Consider the following 25,349-nt stretch of genomic DNA (forward strand, 5'->3'; position numbering starts at 1 on the left):
TGTTTACCCCATGTGACCCTTCCATTTTTTTGTTTGTTCAATTTCCTGTTTTGGGTCTTAACTTCTGGTCACTATTGCGGCCTACAGTAAATACACGTAAAAAGTTGCAGTCCTGATTGGTTCACACAGCCTAGTGAACATTTATTAAAGTTGGGAACACACCTCCACATATTTCAGGAGGTCATATGGTTTGACCTTCAGATAATAGATTAAAAAGACTTTCTTCTGCACAAAATTAAACTCGGTATTAACTAGCGTATAACTAGCTGAACTAGTTTACTTATTGTTGCTGTAGGTGTTTTCTATGGAAGACCTCTGATGCTATCTTATCAGTACGAGGATGCAGGTTGTTATGTTATTACCATTATTTGCATTCCTCACAAGCAATCACTCTGTTAGTCCTTCACGCTGTATATTATATAGACTGGTCAGATATTTGCTCAAATGTAAGCACAAGGTGATCACAAGCAGCAGATGTCAATGTAAGCAACTCCACATATTACCACTCCAGGTTCAGACAGGAAGTTGCCGAAATTCATATTTAAAGAGGACATATGCTAAACCTACCTGTGTAAATCAAGTTACCTTATAGAAAAAAAGGTTGAATTAAAAGATAAAAATACACTTCTGTACATACTGTATCATGATCCCCTGTAGTTTCACATGGTAGGTTTTTTTTTAAATTTTGGTATATATGGTGGTTTGGTGATGCAAATATACTGTATGTGCACACCAGGGATGTTGCGGTTACAGTATGTGGCATGCCATTCCTGCCATTTGGCTATGATGACTGGTATTACTCACTCTGGAACAGTGTCAACATGACATGCTTTAGTTGATTTCATGTAATGATGTTAACGAAATCACCAACATTTTACATTGCAGTATAAGGATTAAAGGTGCACTACGTAAGATTTGGCCACTAGCACCAAACAAATATGGGAAGCATCCCTCCCCCAGCCTTCCCCTTCCCCCTGAAGGCATCACCTTGCCACTACCACTCTCATAGAATTATTACTCATTGAATATAGCGCAAAGTTACTGTTTACAGTGACGCAGCAGTGACTCACTATCGCCCTACTCACTATCACGGGCAGGGCTAGCTGGTTAGCATGCTAACTTCAGTAGATATCTCTGCAACACAATACATAGAGGTCTTTGACATAATGTCAAAACTGTTGTTTCTTCACAGTCTGTTGATAATTTTAGTTAATTTTGAATGTTTTTAACTAAAATTCTGGTTAAATCTTACATAGTGCACCTTTAAGGAAAATATTTTTTTTACCAATGAGCTCATTTAATATATAGTGATTTTTTTCTGTTTTCTTTTTCCTTATATTTATTACTCTCTCTGTCTGCCCTTTCTCTTTTCTCTTTCTTCCTGTCTGTTTCTCAGGCGTCTGCTGTATCCAGCACTGGTTACTCTACTTGTTTCCACACTAACATTTCCCCCTGGCTTTGGACAGTTTATGGCTGGCAAGGTAGGTTTCGCCCACTACAAGCATTCAACACATACTATTACTTTTTGATACACACTGCACTGCAACCATTACTGGACTGTAATTCAAGAATATGGAAGAAAGCCTGTGACATTACAGGCCTTTATGTGTTGATGTAGTGTGTATGTTGTGTATTTAGTGTGCAACACAATGTTTTACAAATGATAATTTTAGCACATACAGTACCAGTCAAAAGTTTTTGACACTTTTGCTTGGTACTGTACATGATGTCTGCAAGTTTAAGTATAATAGTATAAGTTTTAGTAGTAGTATTAGTATAATCACTGAAAGAGGAGTAATTTCATAACTGAAATGAATGTGAAATCTGAATTTAACACACAACATCTCTCCACATGATTTATAGTCTATACATTTTGTATATTTTTTGTTTTTTGTCTTTATGCAGCTGTGTAATTGAGCCATCTTAGATCCTTCCATAACAGCCTGATTGCCATTCACATCAGTGCATAATTTTTATTTAATCCTCACAACAGGGGTTCAAATGTGCTTATGAGTGTTTGTGTGTTTCCATTTGTGTACACTGGAGACTTGAGTATACTGTCCCTTTTGCTCCAGGGATAACTCATAAGTGTGCATGTGTGACTTGCCTTGTGTGTGATCCCCTTCATCTGTCTAATTATCAGATTTAGAAAAGGAATCTTCTGTGTATCCTTGGGCCTTATGCACACATAAAGTACACACACACACTCCCTTGGTTTTGGTTCCTAATGAGAGAGGGTGAATCAGGCTGCTAAAGCTGTAAATCTGCCTACACTGACCCACTCCTGTTAAAGCCCATCTCTGGAGTGCACACTCAGAATTTTGTCTCTCAAATCCCTCTGTCTTGCTCTCATACTCCTCAGTCATCATTTCTTTGGCGGTTGGAGACACTATCACCACCAGTGTCGACAGCTATTCCGACTTTAAAACTGAACTACAAATGAATTTGTCTTCATACTCTCCCTGCCCGCTTTATCTTAAATCTTCAGGGACATCTCTTTATACACTTTCAGCACATCATCCACCCGTTCTGTCATGATGTATTTTTATTTCCAGGTTGTTTTATTTACATTACATACAAAGTCAGATGAACATCAGGTTTTGAGCACATTTAAAGCCTAAAGGATGGAAGAAACACACCATTTATAAAGTTACGAGGAGCTATTTCAGGAGCTCCTGGTTCCGGAAGTAAAAGTCCCATTCATTTTTTACCGTAGACAATGTTACATGACTCACTGCTGGAGCACTTCTACTGCTTGGATCCCCATGAAACTCTCCTGGGTGAATCATCAGTACAAAAGATAAAGAAGTGTTTGAAAATATAGATATTTTTAAATGGTTCTTTGATATCTGGTTTGAGAGCAGTTATTTTCATTTTATGGTAAAAATTCAAAGGTATGGAGCCCCTAAAGTTCCAAAAGGTGGTAATTTTTTTATCTTATGCATGCAAGATAATAACTTGTTCCCACATGATATTAACTTGTGCACACAAAATTTAAAAAATACCACCTTTTTGGACTTTAGGGGCTCTTTAAAAAACATAGCAAGTTGACTGTTCAAATAAAGCAATACCTATCATGTCTTTACTATACAGATAATAACCTGTTCCCCCAAGATAATTGTCTTGTATGCACAAGATAAAAACTTGTGTGCACAAGATAAAAAAATACCACCTTTTGGGACTTTAGGGCTCCGTACAAAGGTGCAAGCCTGTGTGCATAAAACTTTAGGGTAGATGTTAACTACAACCCCCAAAGTGCATTTTGGAACCAAGTTCCTAAGCTTAGAATTCAGTTACATTCCTGGCAAACAGCAGAAGAAATCTAAGGATTAAGTTGTTGTGAAAACTGAAAACACAATCTACAGCTTAAATCAATTCACTTTTAAATTGTGGGTCAATTGTGGGTGAATTCATCATCTATGGCACCATGTTTTGTTCTCAACTGCAACGATTAAGTGTTTTGAATTTGCTACCACTCTGATTTGTGGCTCTGATTGGCCTCTTCTCCATGGCAACAGCAGCTGAAGCTCCAGGGTATTGTAGTATTTAAATCCATCCACCATGTGCAAATCACAGACCGAACATGATTTCTCAGACACAAAGCTGAAATAATGAAACTGGAGGTCGTAATATAAACCTATATGAAAGTTACATCATCCAGAAGAGTCCTGTGTTTCTATGCTAAATAACCTTGGGGATATTGTTTAATGAAAAAATTTTAATTAGGAATACAGCATGGGGAAAAACACTTGTGGAACCAGCGTTCCCTGCCACTTCATAACTTTATACAATACACTTTTGTTGCACATGAAACAACACAACTTACCTCTGTCAATTTATACTGATGATGTCACTTCCTATGGCCTGTAGCTGACCCAGAAGGAGTCTCTGGTGACACTACTAGACAACCGGACGTGGGCCAAGCAGGGCATCGCTGAGGAGTTTGACTACATCGGACACTCCCAGGCCTGGAAACACCCACAGGTCAACGTCTTCGTCACACTGGTCCTCTTCATCGTCATGAAGGTAGGGGTCTATAGCCTACACAGTTAGAATTTTCAGAGTTAAAAAATATGATGGACCTATTATAGATAAATAAGGTTAATTTGTCTACATGCGAAATCATACAGTAATTCAGCGACACCCATACACGGTCCAGCCATATACTATGTTTTGACCAAGTATTGTTTTCACCTCTACATGTTGTATATTATGAAACCTTCCTTGTACTGCCTTCCTGTATTGTAAGAATTGTGCTAGTACAGTATGTGGAATTCATATGTGCAGTTGCTTCCAGTGTAGATGCTATAGTAGCATTTCAGTTAAAGGAAGGTCGGGAGGACAGTGTGCTGTGGACCCTAAATGTATTATAAACGGGAGGGGTTTGCCATTTTTATTCAATACTTGGCCTGGACTAATGGGAAATTATTGGAGCTGAGCCCATCTCCTCTTGTCACTAGTAAAGAACAAAAAGAGACCATGTTATTTTAAAAAGTTGGCGAGTAGCCTATCTCTCACTCACTGTGTTACAAAGTTATGTTCCCGGGAGGCCATTTAAAGTTTTGTCCACTTCGATGCTATATCAGTAAGTAAAAGAGCTGATGGACTCATGTAAAAAAATTACAGGAACAGAGCATATCTTTATGCCTCAGTGTTACACTTTATGCTGCCTAGGCCATTTTAAATGACTGGGACTCAATCTGTCCCGCTTTCTTAATAAGTTCAAGTGAAGGAATGGAATCTATCCAATTTCTACTCATTTTTAAGGGCCAATAGATAGTACTGTATGAGTTTATGAGGACAAAAAAAAAGAAAGTAACAAACTTAGAGGTACCCTGGGGATTTTTATGCCTCTGCGTGGGCGGCAGCCGTGGCTGGAGGCATTATGTTTTCAGGTTGTCTGTCTGTCTGTCTGTCCGTCCGTCTGTCCCATTCTTGTGAACACGATATTTCAGGAGTGCCTTGAGGGAATTTCTTCAAATTTGGCACCAATGTCCACTTAGACTCAAGGACGAACTGAATAGATTTTGGTGGTCAAAGGTCAAGGACACTGTGACCTCACGAAACACGTTTTTGGTCAAAACTCAAGAATTCCTACACTTATGACAAAGTTTCACACAAATGTCTAATAGGATAAAATAATGAAGTGATGACATTTTATATCTAAAAGTTCAACTTCACTGTGACATTATAATGTTCTGCAAAAACACTTTTCTGACCATTATTCAACGCCATAACTCAGGAACAGAAGAGGAGATTGTGACCATAATTCACATTTGGTTGGATACTGAATTGGTGACACTAATCTTGGTCTCCACCTTGAAACTGTGGTGCTTGTTTAGATCTTCTATGCTGCCGGGTTGAAGATGTGTGTGAAGCATCCATGTTTTAGAATTTGTAGCTTCTTTGCAGCAACATCTATATCTGAAGCATCGTCTACGGTCATGGCTACAACTTTGTGTTCTATCAGAATCAGCTTTATTGGCCGAATATGTGAACACATACAAGGAAAATACACTTAATACATTGTATTAAATTCCTTCAAAGGCTTCACTCACTTCACACTTGTGCATCCTGTGGGCCTAACAAATGTGTTGAATGGATTTACTTTCAATGGAACATTTGCAAAGCTGATTTTTTATAAAATATATTGAATTTGTACATGAATTAGTTTACATCCATGTTTGCTAGCTAGCAGCCTTCTTCTTTACCTTTGCTGGCACCACATTGTGGTACATTTTTGGTGCCATCAACAGTCGATTAGTGGAATAGTGTGAAACCAGCAGCAGGAATGGGTATCACACCACCTACAAAGTCACCTTCAAGTGTGTTGAAGTGCTTGTGCATTCAATATAAACTAGATGGGGACCCACTTGTAAAAACATTGCTTCATAGCACTGCTAGTGCTTAAAAACTTAACAGGGTACCTTTAATGTGGAGCTGACAAACACAGCTAGACAGGTGAACAACAGCCTCTATGGTGTCAATGTAGCAAGGGAAGGTAGGATATACAGTATAATGTACTCTAACTATTGACACCTGGCTTATGTCCCCTGAGTCTCAGTGAGAAACATGCAACACTATGATATAAAGTACTGAAGCCAAGCCGCTGCACTTTTGGCCTCAGTGGAAAAAACAAGCTGAACAGTTACTATATATTCATTTTTCTCTTGAGGGAAAATGCTAAAGTCTTGCCACCCATCCCCCTGTTTCTCATTTGGTCTCAATGATGAGAAGAGGCCGAACAGAAGTTTGGGAGCCCAGATGAACTCTATGCCCTGCTAGCCTTCCTGTTATGGTCTCTGTTTAAGAGCTGCTGGAGGAGAGCGCTGCTTGTGTTGTGATTAAATTGGCTTTTTTATGTAACCTTTATTTCTGTTCAGCTGAAATGAAATGTCCTTTCCGAATACAAAAACCAGAGGTTGTAAATCTTCCCCCACTGCATCAAGAGCTGCACTTGTGTGTGTGTGTGTGTGTGTGTGTGTGTGTGTGTAGCTGCGCTGTGCGGTGCTGTGCTTTGCTTTGCTGTGAGTTTCACAGAGCAAGTAACGCACACAAAAAGGGCCCTGCAAGAGTGCTAGTGGGTGCAGAGTAGAAAGACGCCTTGTGTGTGTATGTGTATGTGTGTGTATGTGTATGTGTGTGTAGGCGAGTACATGGCCAGTTGGCTGCAGGCGGGGTTGGGGAAAGTATTTTGAAATCAGATTTTTCTAAACTATAGCTGTACCTTTGTCAACTAAAGTTACACAGGAAATGAAAGTAAAAAGTTAGTTAAGAAAGGATCATATACACATTTGCAAATTCACGCAATAATAAAACCATAATTGCAAAAGAATATCTCAGATGAAGATGTTAAACGAAAAGCATTTTATGTGAAATCAGTGTAACATTTGAAAGAACAACCAACACATTCTTCCTCTTACATATAAAAAGTTGCATTCATAAGCAATAAAACTCACTCTTGCTCCAGGAAAACACTGCAGAGTTTTGCTGCTACATCCTACTTGTTGTGATATGACCAGTGGCTGATTTTGATTTAAAGTTAACACACTTTTAAAAAAAGAATGTTGTGCACATTCTGCTGACTTTATGACTCTTCTTTATTTCTGGTGCTTTTACACTATTTTTCAACACTTACCATATTCTTGTAATTTTAATTTAAGGCCAGAATGGCCACTGCTGAACATCTATTTTTTGTGATACTAGCTTCATTCTGATGGAATAATAAAATGAGACAATCTTTTGATTCCACCACTAGGAGTCACCAAAGTAAGATATTTTAACATCCTACACATAGGAGCTTTAAACTCAAACCAAATAAACATAACTGGATTTCTGGAGAAAACAAATAGTACTCTGCATGAAGTGGATAGATGAATTAGATTGAGTAGTTCACTATATTTCATTTAACAACAAATAATTCAGAAAAAACACTAAGATAAGTTGAGCAGCAAACTGCCCGGCAGAATGTGGTACAAACACACTCTGAAACTATTATCCAACACTAGCCAGGGGCTCCAGTTTCAAAGTTATGTAAGCACAGAACTGATGGTGTGACAGTCTGTAGTGCGGTAACGGCAAAAACTGACTCACTGTCTCTTTGTCATTGTTTCTGTACAGTGCAATAAAGAATGTCTCTGTCAGCCTTTTGTCTGTCACCATATCTCAAAAAGTGACTGTCAAAAACTGATTTTGATTACTTTTTGAAGCCAGCTTCACTGAATCAACTTTTCTTGATGAAACTCCGCTGTCCATTCTCTCATTCCTCCGTGTGTGCATGTGCGTGCGTGTCAGTCTCATCCTCCCTCTGTCCTCTAGCAAAATGGCAGTAAGTGTAATTCTTCTCAGTGTGACATCCAACCTTGCGTGTGTGTATGTCTATGCATGTACGTGCCTTCTTTGCATGCACAGGGTTACCAAAGACAGATGCAGCATTTTCTATATAGACTGTAGGTAAGAAACATACAGTACGAGGACAAAAACACTAACTTAATCACCCACCTGCACATATCACATGGAGCTGCTCTCAACATCTATCTGTGGGCATGTACTGACTCATGTCCTCTCTCTCTTACTGGCACACGCACATACACACACACCAGAATCTCATATGACACACACATAGCATTCAAAGTGAGGCTGTAATGGCTCTGTCTAATTACAGTCTTTGGTTTTCTTGGATTCCGCCTGGTGAGGAGAGATTGCTCTCTCCCTCTCTTTCTTGGTAATGAACAGTTTTATCCAACATGGCAGCTATCTTGTTTTGTTGCTCCTGTTCAAAGCTGAAACTTCAGGAAGGCTCCTTATCCAGCTGCTAAACTGCTGAAAGTAAAGGTGCATGGAGAATATCTAGTACCAGGGAGTCCTGGTCCTCAGGTTAGCAAATGGAAGCTGCTATGAATACTTTAATCACATGTGTACAAAACGGTCAACAGAGTGTGCCCTAAGTGAAAAGACAAGTGAAATGTTGCATGTTGAGTTAGCTGTGATACTGCTGAGAAAGTGTTTTTGTATTTTAAGGGTATTGGTAGCGCACCTGAAAACACACACACACACACACAAACCTGCAGACCAATTTGGCATGCTTTGTAGTTAAATGCTATTTTCAGTGGTGTGCAACTATGCACATCAACAGCTCTGAGTGCGGTATGTGTTTATTAATACAGGTGTGTGTCTGTTTGTGTGTGTGTGTGTGTGTGTGTGCATGTGTGTCCTCCAGCTTGAGTGAGTCCTCTGTTATCTATTTGTGTGGGTGCGTGTGTGTGTGACAAAGTGACAGAGAGCTGGCGGGACTGTAATTGGAGTGGGAATAGAAGAAGGGCCCCTGAGGGTCCCCAGAGGCCCCCAGGCGAGAGACTGTCCTCTGAATGTGACACACACACACACACAAGCACAGAGGACTCCCAGATGACTGACAAATTAAATAGAGTATAAATGTCCTGGGTAGTGCGTCATAACTGATACCGTTGACCTGAGTATCCTTCACTTCTCCCTTCTCCTCCACTTATGTTCACTTACGTTCTCCTGGTTTTTTTTCTCTCCTTAAGTTCTCTTTCTTGTGCACCTCAGTCTCCAGAGTTTTTAACTTTTTTCTAAAACTAATGTTAAATTAACAGAACAATAAATCAAAATGAATGGAGACCCTACAGAGGCAGAAAGTGTAGGTTAAGCTGTACTGCACAAGCTTTGACCGATGAGTTTTAGAGGTCTCATGCTCATATAGTTGTATGGAAATCATTCATACAGTAGATGACTTTTTTGACTGTTCGCTAAACCCCTCCCCCAAACAGTGATGTCCAATCATAGCTTGGCAACCGTACTTACACACTAATAAAAGCAATATACATATAAAAGTGTATATGAAGAGTTCAGAGGGTGGTGTCTTTTTTGAGCCTTTCCAAAACCAAAAACACCAGAACAAAAGTGTAAGGAATGGATTAAACAGTTTGTTTGTCTGCACTAATGTAAGCTGCAAACATTAGCATGTCCAGCTAACCAGGTGACTACTACTACTGAATAGAGCTTCTGTTCATGAGAGCAACATCCACTGTTTAGTACTTTCCCACTGTGTTGGCTCTTTATTGATTTGGGCAAGTTTACACTCCAGCAACACCAGCTAAACAACACTGGTGTTGTACCAGCCAAAGTTGTAGTAATAAATGTGAAACATGTTCTTTGTAAAAACTAACAATAAAGCTAAATGTAACATCTGTCTTGCTCTCTAAGTGTGTAAGCTTAACAGCCAAACAAGGTTATGTTTAATTGAAATATGAGTCCAATCTTACTTTTCCCAATCATACTTAAAGCCTAAAACTAGGACTAAGTAGTTCTACACTGCAACACAAAAATAATATTGTTTCTTTTTTCGACGTCTTCCACATAATTCAGCTGGTGAGGATATAGACTTTTTGCCTGGGACATGCAGCTTTAGCCTCTTTCAGCACAATATCATGTAATGATGCAATGAGTCGGCTGGAAACATCAAAAAGTCAACCAGGGACAAAGGTTTCAGCCAACTCTTGGATAAAATTTGCTTGTGACAGTTTCAGCTGGCAAAATGAATGGTTGCCAGCTACTAATTTTTAACGAAGGGGGGGCAAGCTTAGCGAACAGTCTATATTTTTTCGTTGAATTCAAAATGTTAGTCTTCCAGCCTCTGGTAAAGTATTTACTGGTGTAAAATCCTCCACTAAGAGCCAGGATGAAAAGATTTTAAATTAAACGGATGATAAAACATGTTCATGCATCCTTCAGTGAAATCTGATCAAAATCATCTCATGTTATGAGTCTCCCATAAGTAATCAGGGTGGTATTGATCAATTATATGATAAATATGCAATTAATCTAACTGCACCACATCAACTGGTTATCTGTTTTCTTTCATGAAAGGCCAATATGCACCTGAATAAAACCTGCAGCTATACTGTAGGTTTGTCTTTTTCTTCAGTAACCTCAAGTGCACAGCTTCACAGAAATTGCGATGACAGATACATTTTTCATCTGAACAAATTATACAGAAATAACATGATGCCAAGGTTACGTTGTACATTTCCCAGTGGTCTTAATCAGTTTCTAGTTCTCTTGGAGTGAAAAGTAGCACATTCCTAACATCTGAGCAGTAGCAGAGGAAATGTTTTCATTGTCCTGCACATTACCAATAAATTAATGCTTTGATTTTGTTTAATGAGAGGATGATTTATATGTCAGTGAAGCAGTTTTACCTGTCAGACACCTACAACAGTAACCACTGCAATATCTAACACACCATGGGACCTGTTTGCCCTATCTACCATTCAACAAGTTCTCAAAACGACAAAATAGGTCAATGGCTGGTCCAAAAACACTCAAAGCGATGTACATCTGAGAGCTTATACAGCACAAGTAGAGATCTAGTCAGGAGAGAACAACATGAGTAAGTGCTATAAAGCTAAGTTTGAGCCTGATAGGAGGTAGATGCCAGTAGGCAGTGCACAGAAGCAATGCATAGAGTGCATAGATTGCTTAGAAGCAATTTTTTTCTTTTCTTTTTTTTTCTCTCTTCCTTCAGTCCATCAAACGCTTAGAGCTGGGTCTTTAGTCTTTTCTTAAAGACTGAGAGAGACTCTGCAGATCGAACTGAGTTTGGTAACTCATTCCACCACTGGGGAACTAGAGTCTAGCTAGTGACTGAGGGCCCTGTTGTCCAAATTGTCAATTGAACCACTTACTACATCTTAAAATTATATTTGTATCTTCGGTGAGTATCATGGTGACGTATTTTCCTTAAAAGTTATAGTAGAGGAAGTGTTACATACAGTTAACAGTATTATTAATAAAAATAGTGTGTTCCTTCTACTCAATTCCTGTTTGAGATTCATATCCGCTATTACCCATTTTATAAAGGCAATGATGCAAAACATTAATGTCCACCAAAGAGACAATTTGTTTACTTTATGGTTAGATTATCTCTGTTTGCGAGGCTCTGACCTAATCATTACATTCAGCTTTGTTGCTCATTATGTTCTCACATAAAGCAAATTACAACCACACAACGATCACTAAACCACATCATCATAGCTGTTTAATGACGTTGTTATGAGCCACATATGTAATCTTTAAAAGATGCCCAGTGTCAGAGAAATGTCTTCTGTCTGAGACCGTTTTGACACAACTTTAGCTCAAGCAATGCTGAAATGCAGCTAGAATTATTAAAGGCAGCTGGTAGTATTTTTGAGCAAACCTACTTATGTCTACTGGTGAAATCCGAGTTACATATATTGATTGAATTTAATTATTTTTTGTTCTAAAATAGTTGAGCCCTAAAGCAGCTCTATAACTTATAAGTCTCATTAAGGCCAAAAATTAAAATTCATGTGGTTCATTAAGTCATATTTAAGTGGATTTTAATTCATGTTAGAGGTTTTCTTGTTCATTTCTTTCATTCATTTTCTAATCAGCTGCAGGGTTTTCAACCAACAACCCAATAAAGTCTCGACTTGGTGTTCTTGCCTCCAGGCTTCCGTTTTCTCTGATGGTTAAGAAGTCCCCCTTCAGTTCGAGGTCAGAGATCCTCATAAATTTTGATGGTCGTGCACTACCTCTGAGAGACGTACACTTAGTAGATTACATTAGATTAGATTAGATGAAAAATTAATGTTTCCTCGGAGGGAAAGTGAGTCATTGCTGCTGTAAAGAATCGGATACAGAAATGGCAAGGAGGATATAGATAGTCACTGAGCAAATAAAGGGTCTGGAGAAATATGTTCGGAAATGCTAATGCCTCTCATCAAAAACAATCAACTCTCAATTATATTATCAAACCATCAACCATGTCATTTTGAAAAGCGCTCAAGGAATCAGGCATGAAAACTATCCACCAGCTTTTATCCCATTATGGTAAACCTTGTAACATTGTAAACTCCTGCAGGAGGTGTTTCAGCAGGACAGGGATATAACCTTGTGAAAATGCACATCTATTGAGTTAGACATCAGATCATGCTGATTCTGTCGGGTAAGAAGGTTTAGATAAAGTGAGATTGATGCAGTGTCTTTTCACTTATGTTTTAGCCAAATGGTCAAGTTTTCTCTTTAGGCTGTTGCACACTGAGACACCTGAGCAAGCCTAATGTGAAGTTGAGCATACTGGGAATTCTTATACTCTGTTTACATATATAAACTATCTTATCAGGAGGTGGAAGGAGCAGAATGAAGGTTACATTGACTCACTTTCCATCCATGTTTTTATAATGTATACAAGTAAATGGAACTGCATGTTTTAATTCCTTTATATCACATAAAAGTGGACACTTGAGGCAGAAATGTTGATCTGTGATGTTGATAAAGATGGTTCTGTACCTTGTTAGGGAAGCACATTCAGTTGTATCATCATTCAGAGGCAAACAAGGAGAGTTTACGAGGATCTGAGGCAGTGCATTAGCATTCAACAGAGACTTCTCAGAATTGTAATCCATGTGATTTCTGCCACAGATTATACACAATGTGTCAGCTTGTGTGGCACAATATCACCAAACCCAAAAAGATCATAATCATTTCCTAGAAGCAGCAAGATGTACATGTCGAAATACATTTCCAGTGAGAGAGGGCTGATTCTTTAATGGCTATTAGTCCATCACCTTGGCAACCCCTGAGCCACCTGGAGGAGGACCCTTTGTAACTTTGCAGACAGTGAGCGCATCAGGACGGTTGCCATGGTTAAGTCAGCTGTTCTAAGAGGTTGTGGAAGAAACCGCAGCCAACATCTTGTCACATTCACCTGTGTGCAAATGTTAGTGTGGCTGTGTTATAATGAGTAAACAAGCAGCTGGTTTAGATTACACTGTCAGCTCCATTCAGTAGTGCAGCTGGAAGTGTGTCTGTAAGTGTACTCTTATCCACTCTACAGTGCGTTGGATGAAAATAATGGCTCTCACACAAAATCTGAAAATGCTGTTTACATGTGAAAATGTTTTCAGGTAGCTTTTGTAAAGATATACATGGAATAGAAAAATGAAATATATCTTATTTTAGTCTGCAATTGACAAAATTATGCATCACAGCCGACACCTGGTAAGGAGAGACACAGACGCAGCTAAATCTCAGCTGGATAAACATCCATTGTGTCTCCTCCTGCTCTCCATTTTCACCTATACTACATTTTAATACACAAGATTTACTTTATCTCAGACACATGTTTTCTATTTCTGTTGTCAGACAATGGTAGTGATAAAAGTGGTTTGATTGCAGCCTGCAGATGCTGCCTGTTAACCGTATGAACACTCCTGTGCTGAGATGTTAGTTAAATCACTAGTTTATGATCACAATGTCATCTGCCAAAATCAACATAAATACAGAGTAATAAATACAGCTGTGCAGCGTGAGCGATCACAGAGAGGTTGGAAGTTACAGGAAGTTATCTTCTGTACTGTCTGAGCAGGCTTAAGTGATCAGTTTTTAGGGAGTTTAGTTTTCCGTGTCCACACTAAAATTCCAGACCAGTGCAAGCTGGAGACAGTTTTCGAAAAGCTCAGTTTTTGGATTTTGTAAACACAGTTTTTTTTTTAACTCATTTTTATGACCTGTTACAACCATCACTACACACTGTTATCTACTGTGCTATAGAGGCTTAGTGTGGTTGGAGGATCAAAGCAGGGAGAAAAAGATAGGTTTTCAAATTTAGCTGTCTTAGTGTGGGTGTACTCTCAGCCTGTAATTTGATTCAAAAAATATAATAAATTAAAAACTTACAGATTACTCACCGTTTTTCTTTGGGTCTAATGTGCTGTATTTGCTGCCTCATGGTCTTTTGTATTTAATTTAAGCAGTAATGCCTGCAGGAGAGTAAAGAATGACTTGACAAAATGTTAAATATTCTTCTAAATGAGAGAACAGTTTACTATATTTTTATGAGCAATAACATAATTCAGCAGTTGTCACATAATGTTTCCACAACCCTATAAAAAAAGTCATTTTTTATACACATTTTATGACCAGTTATGACCATTGTTACACACTGTTACGATGCACTCAGCTGTAGAGTCTTCAGTGAACAGTTCAGATAAGAGCGTGTGTCATGACTAAGTGTAAATTTACACCTGGATTAGATCGCGTTGTTCTCCAGTCAGAGTGGTTTTAAAAGTTGTGTGACAATCTGTCCCGCGGCTGCACAGGGTATTCTCATCAGAGTTCAAGGCTTCTGTAATAAAGTTAAGCCTTCGTTATGAGTTCCTAGATCCTTTAAACCTTTCTAGGAGTTATTAAGGTTTTAAAGGCTGGGAGGAAGTAAAGGGGAAAAAAAGAGAAGAAGAGGAGAGCAGGGCAGACAATCCAAGAGAAGTCTGAAGAACGATTCTTGTGACTGTCTTGTCTCCCATGAGGCCTATTTTGAGTGTTCATGTCTGTAACATCTCTGGCGCCGGGCCGCGTTCAGCTCTGATTCTCGTCACCAAGTCTGCGTCGAGGTGTGTGCGTGGGCATGTGTGAACACCTACGCACGTATGTGTGTGTGCGCACGGCACAGGTTGTGAAAACGGCGGCGGTGTAGGGTTACAGAAGGAGATCCATTACTTCACCATGGCAGCTGGCCTTAATTACAGCTAACTATAGACAGAGCAGAGGGAGCGGAAAAGAGAGGGAGAGGACGGGAGGCATGGAGGGATGGAGAGACAGCGTAATGAGTGTAATTAAAAAGTCTATTTGAAACCGTGAGATTATTACATCGATGAGGTTTGTGTAATGGCTTGCACAATACTCTCATTCATACGTCTTAATTTATGCATGCAAACATTGAATGTCACCAAGTCTTAAGTTTCTTTTTCTCTGCTGAGGAAATGTCCTGCTCCATGGGGGAATGTATATGTGTCTTAACATTGGCCTAAATTAAGTTTGGCGGAAAGAGAGAAAACGAGAAGTGTGACTGAGTTGAAATAAAGAAAGTCTTAAATAAAATAATAGAAAGAACACCAGTTAGTCATAATGATTGATGATGTATTTACTGTAGAGCTGATCAATAGCACTCTTGTTGTGTCGAGCTTCGCTTGAAATCTAATAAGACATCTAATCTAATGTCTGTCTTCAGTATCAGCACAGCTTTTTCTTTCCAAAAATAAACATGCCCGCCTTACAGCGCTCATATGTGTTGATCCCCCTGCTTTAACTGAGGCGCACACACCGACCTGACGACAATGCTCACACGTTGTCAGTGGTGACATTTCCCTTTTTGTTTGTCTTTCCTAATTAGCAGTCTCTTCCGCTGGCCTGGCACAGTGTCGGCCAATCGGCGGCACCCGCTCATTACCCAGGGTTCATTTCAGGGTCGTTGTCAAATGAAGAGTGAAAGTGATAGCTCAATCTAACCTCAGCAATAAGCTCCGCATGGCTGCCCTCACTGCTGGTGGAGGATTCAACTTGGCTATCATCGAGGGCCACACAGGATGGCACTCTGAAGCTAATTGAAATGCCACCCTGTTCTTTCTTTTTATGTCTGTTCTTTATCTCCCTCTTCTCTCTTTCTTAGTTCTGGATGTCTGCCCTGGCCACCACCATCCCAGTCCCCTGCGGAGCTTTCATGCCAGTATTTGTGATTGGTAAGTTTGTGTGTGTGTGTGTGTATGTGTGTGTGTGTACGTGTGTGTGTGACCAGTGAAAGAAGATGTGTCTGTGAGAGAGAGAAGTTAGTAGAAATGTGTTAATCTGAAACACGTACACAAGTTCCATTCGAAATCCAATAATATTACAGTGCATTTCAAAAAAGGGCATTTTACCAACCATCTAAATAAAAAAAGAACATTTCAACATTTTAGGAATACACTTATTTGCTTTCTTGCTGAGAGTTAAATGAGAAGGTCTATACCACTCTCATTTCAGTCACAGCCAGTAGACAGTTAGCTTAGCTTAGCATGCTTAGCAAGATTGTAAACAGCTATCCACCTTTCAGCACCTACAAAGCTCACTAATTCACACGTTCTATCTTGTTTAAAATGTACAAAAAAACAAAATGTAAAAAAAACGCTGCTAATTTACCTTTAGACAGAGCTAGGTGTTGTTTACAGTCTTAATGCTAAGCTAAGCTAACCATCTCCTGGCTATAGCTTCATGTTAAACGGACAGACATGAGTGTCAATCTTATCAAACTCTCGGCAAGAAAGCACATATGTCCCAAAATGTCAAACCATTCCCTTAAAGGTGCAGTGTGTAGAATTTAGTGGCATCTAGCAGAACAAACTTGGCAGAAGTGGAATATAATATTCATAAGTATGTTTTAATTAGTATATAATCACCTGAACATAAGAATTGTTGTGTTTTTGTTACCTCAGAATGAGCCCTTTATTTCTACATAGGGAGCAGGTCCTCCTCCACGGAGCCCACCATGATGCACCGCCATCTTTCTACAGAAGCCTATAACTGACAAACCAGACACTGGCTCTAGAGAGGGCCTTTCATGTTTTTTGCAAGTTTGGCGGCCACTGTAGGTTCTCCTACATGCTTAGAAGGGAAGGGGGAGGGGTATTCAGTTGGTTGTAATCTGCAACCTCACCACTAGATGCCACTAAATCCTACACACTGTTCCTTTAATTGAACTCGGAAGTATACTAAAACGTTATTATACCACCACTCTTCACTGTTTTTCCTCAAAGATTTATAGTTTCTGTCTTCAAACATCAAACTAGAGGTGAGAGTTTTACTTAACCTGAGGGTAACAATATATGCACAATTTTAAAGTAAAGTAAGTAAAAGTAATGCTAAAACATTGGACTAATAGAGTTTTCTTTTCTAAAGAGGAAACACAGTCATCACTGTAGAGCAGAAATACAGTTCAATAGTATCAATAATTACTACTCTCAGTTAGTATTAAGCTGATTGCTGATTGTGAGTTTGTTTCTTTGCACACGTGTGTGTGTTTATACTGTAGGAGCAGCGTTTGGTCGTCTGGTTGGAGAGAGCATGGCAGCCTGGTTCCCAGATGGCATTAACACAGATGGCACCATCTACCCCATAGTGCCAGGAGGCTACGCTGTCGTGGGTGAGTTAAAGACACATTCATGCTGCTGTGATTCTTCACCTTTCTCTCTCTATGTCGTACTGCGCAAATGTGCTTTTAGTTTTTGCTCTCACTTATACTCTTTTATACAAATCAGTTTTGGGCTCTTCAAAAAAATATTTCCTATTTATAAGCAACTCAGCTGCTTTTAAGTGCTTCAGTCTTTTCAAGATGGGAACTGCACACATTTCTTTTACTTCTCATTTGGCCTCTCTGAGTCATCAGTGCTTCAACTTGAGTAAAATATTTTCCTTTTTATGCCACTACTCACAGAAAATGAATCAAGATAAATTTTTCCTACAGCCTATTGCCTCAATTTACAGCTCCAAGTTAAGTCTGTAAATGGAGCCAGATTAAAGGAGACGTAGGATATGAACAGCCTCAAACACAACAAGACAGAATCAGATTACATTCACAAGATCACCGGACTAGACTAATAAAAAAAAAAAAAAGCCTCCAAAATAGCTGAGACACCAGCTGGCAAAACAAACTTTCACAGCTCATAGTGCTGCTGTCAAGTGCTCATATCCTGTTTCATAGTTCGGGAGTTGAAAATGCAAAAGATGCAACAAAACTTGTACTAAAGTAGTTGTTTGTTGGCTGTTGATTCTTGGAATAAATCAAGTGTCACAGAACTTCTCTGTTATGTGTGAAGACTGAATCAGAGGATATACGTACATGAATGAATAATAGAACAAGTAGAATAATATCAATCATGTATTATTGCTTTGTCCTCCAAACAATCAATAGAATAAAATACAAAAGTAATATATCTTATTTTACCTTTTAACCTGTTTTAGTTACTGATGCATTTTACTTTTCAACTTCTCACTACTTCTGTTTTCTGAGTGTGAGTTGAATTGCTAACTATATTTCTCTGCCCAGCATCTGCTGAATTGCTTTTCTTTGCTTGTCTCTAATGAGGACTTCTGCAAGAGTAAGAACTGGAAGAGTAAGAACTCTTCCAGTTCTTAGCCCAGTTTAACAGATCACACAAATCCCCAAATGTAGTTTTGGACAAATTATTATCAAACAAAGAGAGCTAATCTCTGTAGCTGAGTCAGCCATTCTTGCAGCTGCTTTTTAGTAAAAGCCTCCCAGCATCATCACCTTGCTTTAAGTCCTGGCAGTGTCTGAGCTCTGTTGGATTTTAGTGTAAAACAGAGAAAGTATCAGTATAATGTACTTCATTTATTCAGCAACGAAGCAACAGATAAAGAAGTTTTGCCAGAGAACTTATCGTTCCCCCTGAATCACTGCAGAGGATTTACTGTGAAACCACTGCAGGAAATGTTGAGTTTCTTTTCTACATTAGCTGAACTGTGCAAACTATACTACAGATTTTCAATACAGCCCCGACAGCAACTCTTTTGTTTTGTGGAAGCTAAAACCACTCAGGCGTTAAAGACACGTCCCTCTCATTATGAAATCACTGATAAGAAAAATGCTCATTTTCTCCATTTTGCTCAGGCAACATTACCCGAATGTTAATAAGATAATGACCTATTTTATGTTAGACACTAAAACTAAAACAAAAAGAAATGTGAGGAGTCAGACGATATGGTCAACCAAAATTAATTTAATTGATAATTGAAGGCAAATAAAATGATCTGTCTTTTTAAAGCCATATGGGTGCAACACTGTGCTGCAAGACGGAGCATGAGCTAAGAATTCAAATGTACAATGTCAGGTTGTAGCCAGACTTATAATGGATTTTAAGGTTGTTGCCAATATTGGTGGAGAGTTTTTTTTATTGTTTTTTGTCCTTTTTTTTTTACATAAAAACATAAACTGAAAGCATTTTTCATAGGGATCCCTTAAATGAATACAATAAAAACATTTAAAAATGTATGAGTTGCTTTCTTGCCATCTATTGGTTAGCTTTACTGAAGGTGATGCAGTAACTGAAATAGATTACATTTAGTTATTATGTAACTTGTGGACCATGCAAACAATCAAAAGTGGCATGTTGTTGTTTTTTTCATGTTTATGAATAAGATCATGATAGCATGATGTTCTTGGCCTATAACAGAACAATCCTTGATATATTCCAGGTCTTTCAGACACCAGTTGTCCCTTCATAACACGTCATTTCCATCCCTACTGAAGTTCCGTGTCTAATGAGATGCAGCATTGTGATTTCCTCCACTTTGCTACTTGTTGACAGCCGTGCTGGTGATTATGTTGCAGGTTTGGCGGCGGCTGTTTTTCTGGGTTGCTGATGTTGTTGTTGGGGCACTGAAGCTGGTGACTCAGCCCTTTACAGGCCTGACACTCTGATGAGCCTCTTTCATCTCACAGCAGAGCTAGCTTTAAGGACTAAATGTTAGGATGGGCAGAGGGAGCAGTAGCATTTATCTGAGGAGGATAGGCAGACATACACGGGCTTAATTAAATTACAAGAAAGAACAATGAAACCTGCCTTTCTAGACTCTCTCTCACACACCTCCTACACCATCTGTTTCTCTCTGCTCTCCTCTTTAATTTAAGGCTTTCATTCTCTACTGTTGTTCTCCCGTGTTCGTCTCATTCTGTGAATTGGACTCATCCATTTTCCCTGTTGAGCCCCGTGCTGCTCTGTCTGCTTTGATGCAGCTTTTATATTGCTGTTTTCACAACACTTTATTAGGGGAAAAAAAGGTTTGGAAGTATTGAGGTTCCCTTTTGTATTGAATTAGCAAAATAAGTCGATTTTTGCCTTACGGGCATGTGAGGGGAGACGGAGAGGAATGTGAATTTGGTTTGTTGTGTAGAGAGGATAGATTGCTGGGTCTGGTCATGGAAATTGATAACTTGATGATGACTTGGAACTAAATCGATTTCCAAAGAAGCTGAATTGTGGTTTTGAGCACTGGATCAATAATGCTGTGTATACAGTATTCTGTCTATATGATCCAACCAGGGAATTTCTAGTATTGAACTGATTTTTTTTTACAAATATTGATATGTTGGTATTTCAGTATAACTGAGCCACAACCTCTTATACTGTCCATGTGGGAATAACATTGATGTAAATACAACCAGTGATTAGGATGGTCGTTTTTCTAACTTTTAACGCATGTTTCTATAATGTTTTTATGCATTTCTGGTAACTTGAAGGTGCTTTAGGTTATCTGTCAGTGACCAGTATTTCAATGTCTGTGGTGCATCTTGCAGTGACCTGTAAGAGACAAAAGTCAAAGTCACATTTTCACCACCAGAAGAAGTAAGAAACTTGTCTAGTGAAGAATAGAGGTTCACCATGCATCTTTTTATCTTGAAAACAAAATGTGTTTTGACTGTAGTTGCTCACCCTTGGCACCATTGCTGAGCCAATTTCTGGCAGGTCTGGTGAGAAGTGAGCTTTAAAAATGAGAAATCTCAGCAGCTAGTCAAGATGTTGAGTCCTTGGTATTGATCAATCTTTTCTATTATATGCTGTGGGGTAGTAGAAATATAGTTTATAGCACTTTGAACTCATGGTAATATTGAACTATTTCTCATTTTGATGGATGGCGCCCTTGAAACCTCCTTCATCTCCCTCCTACTTCTCTGTTCTTTTGTTCACCCCACTGTCCTGTCCCCCACAAAAAGGTGCTGCGGCCTTGTCAGGAGCGGTCACCCACACGGTTTCCACTGCAGTCATCGTGTTCGAGCTGACCGGCCAGATCTCCCACATCTTGCCGGTGATGATAGCAGTGATCCTGGCCAACGCCGTGGCCCAGTCCCTCCAGCCCTCCCTCTACGACTCCATCATCAGGATCAAGAAGCTGCCCTACCTCCCGGAGCTGGGCTGGGGACACCATGAGTACGTACAGTGGACCATGTCGGCCACTAGCACACACTTACTACACATTACATAGGTTACTAGATATTAGATTGTTGTAGCAGCAAGTACTTTGTCTACACCGGCCGCATAGCGAAAGCAGAATGTCAGCAGCAGCTTCCATGCTTCATTAGAGTCTACACTTGACATGTTCAGTCTGAGAGACAGCACAAAATGAAGTGAAGTTTTACATGAACGTCAGAAGAAAATAGACTTGAAGCTTAAAGATCCCCTCCAGACATATATTAAGGAATATGAAAATACTCTGCTAATGTATGTCTGATATGGTTTCCCCACAAAAAAGTTCAAATACTTCCTTAAAAATCCTTAAAATGGCATCTCCTCCCTCTTCCTCATCAAAAATTCCAGAATCTATAGATATGCAAATATATTTAATTTCAGAAGTTTAACTGCTGGACCCAAGATGTCTGGTACTTCACTGTAAAGTCTATTCTCAGAGTATGAGCACTGGAGGCTTCAAATTTCCACATCACACTTGTGTCAGTTGCATAATAGACCAAGTTTGGCAGCTGTGATTGTCACAAATCATGATTCAAATGGAAGCACATCTGTTCCATCAGGGGGACATAAGACTGTCGACAGAGAAACGCAGTTGAAATGCATCTGGTGCGGTCAGCCTGTAATGGAAAAGTAAAAGAATATTTCAATAAATACATTGCATGTTTTGGCTGAACGAAATGTAACTGACAATGGACAAAATTAGATGTTGAGAAACATAGTTGTATACCATGAAATTATGTGCAATTTATGCCATAAAATTAAATACAAGTGACATAAAAGCAATTGAAACTTACTGAAGAACAACACTAAAACCGCACTAAATACCTGTGGGGCGATAATGTTTATCACACACCAGATTAAAAAAGTGTGGAATCACAGTGACAAACATGGATGGAGGTGCCTGGTTCAGTGGCTCAGCCTTAAATGGCTTTTAATTGCCTTCACCCCCATTAATAATTTATAGCAACCACACAATAGTGAATGGGATCACCAGCTGCCGCGTGTCCTCCGAGCTCAGTGAAACCACACAGAAGCACTTTTCATTTAATTGTTTGGAACCCTTAATTGTTATGGATGTTGGCAAATCACTAGGTGGAGGTAATAGTTTGGATGCATCATTCCCAAATTGGGAGTAATGAGAAAAAATCTGATTTCATCCTCCATCTGTTCATCATTTTCTATGGCCATCCCCTAAAGAGTTTCCTCTCGGTGTCACTACTTGAGTCCTTCACTTTCTGCATCAGCCCCTCAGTTGACCCACAGTCTCCATCTCCTCATTATCTATTCCTCTCTCAATCTATTCCTCCTTCTTTCTTCTCCTCTCTCTCTCCTTATTATCTACCGCAGCCTTATGACCTCTTCCTCCCATCGTCACTCTCCTGTCCTCTGTGTGTGTGTGTGTGTGTGTGTGTGTGTGTGTGTGTGTGTGTGTGTGTGTGTGTGTGTGTGGAGTGACAGAAAGAAAGAAGCTGTGTGTAATGTGAGCCGTCGTGTTCTCAATGAGCTGTTGCACAGTTTGTTATTTCCTGTGTGCTGATTATGTAATGTAGCAACACACAGTAGATATATGTCGATGCACACACAGACAAAGTATCTGCCACACAAGTTCCCAAGGCCTTACAGAATTATTAGTAGTATGAGGATGGTGCATTTAATTGCCTTAAAGGAAAATTCTACTTTATTACAACATGGATCTTGTTTCCATGGGTTTTAGACATTGATTTGATTGGTTTTAACCATATTGTACTCTACATGTTAATTGGTGAAATCTAAGAATATGGCAACATCACTAAAAAGAAGTCAAATGAGACAAGAAACATGAGTAGCCACATAAGAAAACACACAAAACTTTAAAAAGAAACAAAAACAAAAAAAACAAAGGGTAAAATTATGTCCCAGACTGTCATAAATGTTCATCTCAGTTTACAGACAGACTTTGTGGTTCAACTTTGACCTGCTGCTGCAGTGTCTGAAATAAGTTCATTAAAACCTACTGTAGAAAACCTCAAAATTAAATTCTAAGTTAGCATTAAATCTTGTTGCCATGTCCCATGTGTGTAAATAATTAATGCAGATAACAGTGCTCTGTGTGACAAGACGGTCTGAGCAGGTGGAAACCTAAGTGAACAGAAGCCATTGAAAACCTCTCTCCTCAGCAATCTGCACGTACTGTATCACTTAGTTTTTATTTATTTTCATCAATTATTTATTCCCCCTGCACTACCCCGGAGCAGCAAGCTTTTGCCTCTGATTACGGGTCTGGTCACAGCTTTTTGCATGTTAAAAGTTCAGGAATTGATTTAGAGATAAATGCAGAGATAAATGTAGTTTGTTTGTTTTACAATCACAGCAATTGTACCAAACTATGAAAATAAGATCCAAGTTGCAATAAACCAGAATTATTCTTTAGCTGTCTGTTTTGTAACTTGTAATTCTATCTCTGGGGGTGTGTTAAACTTCATGAAATATTTATAATTGAAGCTTCAACAAATTCAAGTGAATTGAATTAGAAACTGTCAGGAAAACATGAGAACTCCTCAGTGTGTTGGTGTGTGTGTGTGTGTACGGTCAGTAAAACATAAGACAATCATCAATCATCTACACACAGTCAAATACTGTAATTTATATTCAAGGATAAACACAAAGTTTCAAAATGTTAAAAGTTTCCCGGGCATAGATGATTGAGAAACTGTCATAAATCCTGTGTGTGTGTGCGTGTACACATTGATCATCAAAAAATATTGAATTATCTCTACATAATGATTTAAAAAAATGTTGTTGCCGAGGCAAAAGTTGCCGAGGCATAAAGATGATTGAGAAACTGTCAGGAATACCCTCTCTCTGTGTGTGTGTGTGTGTGTGTGTGTGTGTGTGTGTGTAAACAGTCACACATCCACACAAAAATGTAATCTCCTTGAATCATCTATTTTTAATGACACACACTCTACAAACTTCAGTTGCTGCGCAGAAAGCTCCTTCTTCGCTCCATTCTTCATTCACTTTTATGCCTCTCTGTGCCTCTCACCTCGCTCTTTCACACCACTCTCCATCACCAAGCCTGTGTGTGTGTGTGTGTGTGTGTGTGTGTGTGTGAGTGAATGAATGTGTGTGTGTGTGTGTGTTATATTACTGCAGCATATGAGAGCGGAGGAGGCGGCTGAAGGGGGGGGGGTGAGACACTGTAGGTAGCGTGGCCCCCTCCAAGCTGAATGTGTTTTTCACTCAAACTGGAAATTATCCATCTCACACCCACGCAACCGTCCACCCACACACACACACACACACACACACACACACACACACACACACACACTCACACACACATACACATACTCACACACACAGGAACACTTGTGTAATGCCTGCCGTGTGACACGCACATATGATTGCATGTACATTTGCTCACACACACCCACATGGACATGGAGAGAATTGGATTTCTTATCTTTTATTTCTGTGTAGCTTTTGCAGATTTGGACACAAACATACACACACGCGCGCAAACACACACACAGATCACATATATATTTCCACACACTTCCACTACAGACATGCTGTTACCCTCTGCCTCTCTGTAATCATACCCAGCAGCACATATGAAACCTTTTCCTCCTCCTCTCCCCCACTAGCGTCTTTTATTCCAACCTGACTCTCGTCCTCTCTCTTGACAGCTCCATCTTCAGCGTTGGAGTGGCACAAATGTGGGAACAATTACATAACATCACCTTCTGTATGTGTGTGTGTGTGTGTGTGTGTGTGTGTATGTGTGTAGCACAGCTGTTTGTTTCTCTATCTGTCACTTTTTGTTTCTTAGCATTTCATAATGGCCAATTATAGTTTGTTGAATTGTACACAGTCCACTGTTGTCCCTGCTCCTCTGACAGCCACAGCAGATGATCATATTTTCTCCGGATCATTACAAGCATCGTTTTATTGGCTTCTACACCTTCTCCCCTACACCCATCTACACCCTCCCTCACACACACACACACACACACACACACACAC

The 25,349-nt window shown here is 39.4% G+C and overlaps 1 protein-coding gene across 3 annotated transcripts in view; it reads left to right on the forward strand.

Moving 5' to 3' along the window:
- The window catches only part of LOC137185691 (chloride channel protein 2-like), a 161,569-nt gene that overhangs the window by 98,904 nt on the left and 37,316 nt on the right, over nt 1-25,349 (forward strand). For all 3 annotated transcript variants that reach the window (XM_067593993.1, XM_067593995.1, XM_067593994.1), the window contains 5 exons: nt 1,397-1,481; nt 3,871-4,026; nt 15,992-16,061; nt 17,387-17,497; nt 21,089-21,302. In XM_067593993.1, the coding sequence (XP_067450094.1) occupies nt 1,397-1,481; nt 3,871-4,026; nt 15,992-16,061; nt 17,387-17,497; nt 21,089-21,302 (636 nt within the window). The remainder of the gene's footprint in view (nt 1-1,396; nt 1,482-3,870; nt 4,027-15,991; nt 16,062-17,386; nt 17,498-21,088; nt 21,303-25,349) is intronic.

Source organism: Thunnus thynnus, chromosome 7 (genome assembly GCF_963924715.1).
Source record: "Thunnus thynnus chromosome 7, fThuThy2.1, whole genome shotgun sequence".
NCBI lineage: Eukaryota > Metazoa > Chordata > Actinopteri > Scombriformes > Scombridae > Thunnus > Thunnus thynnus.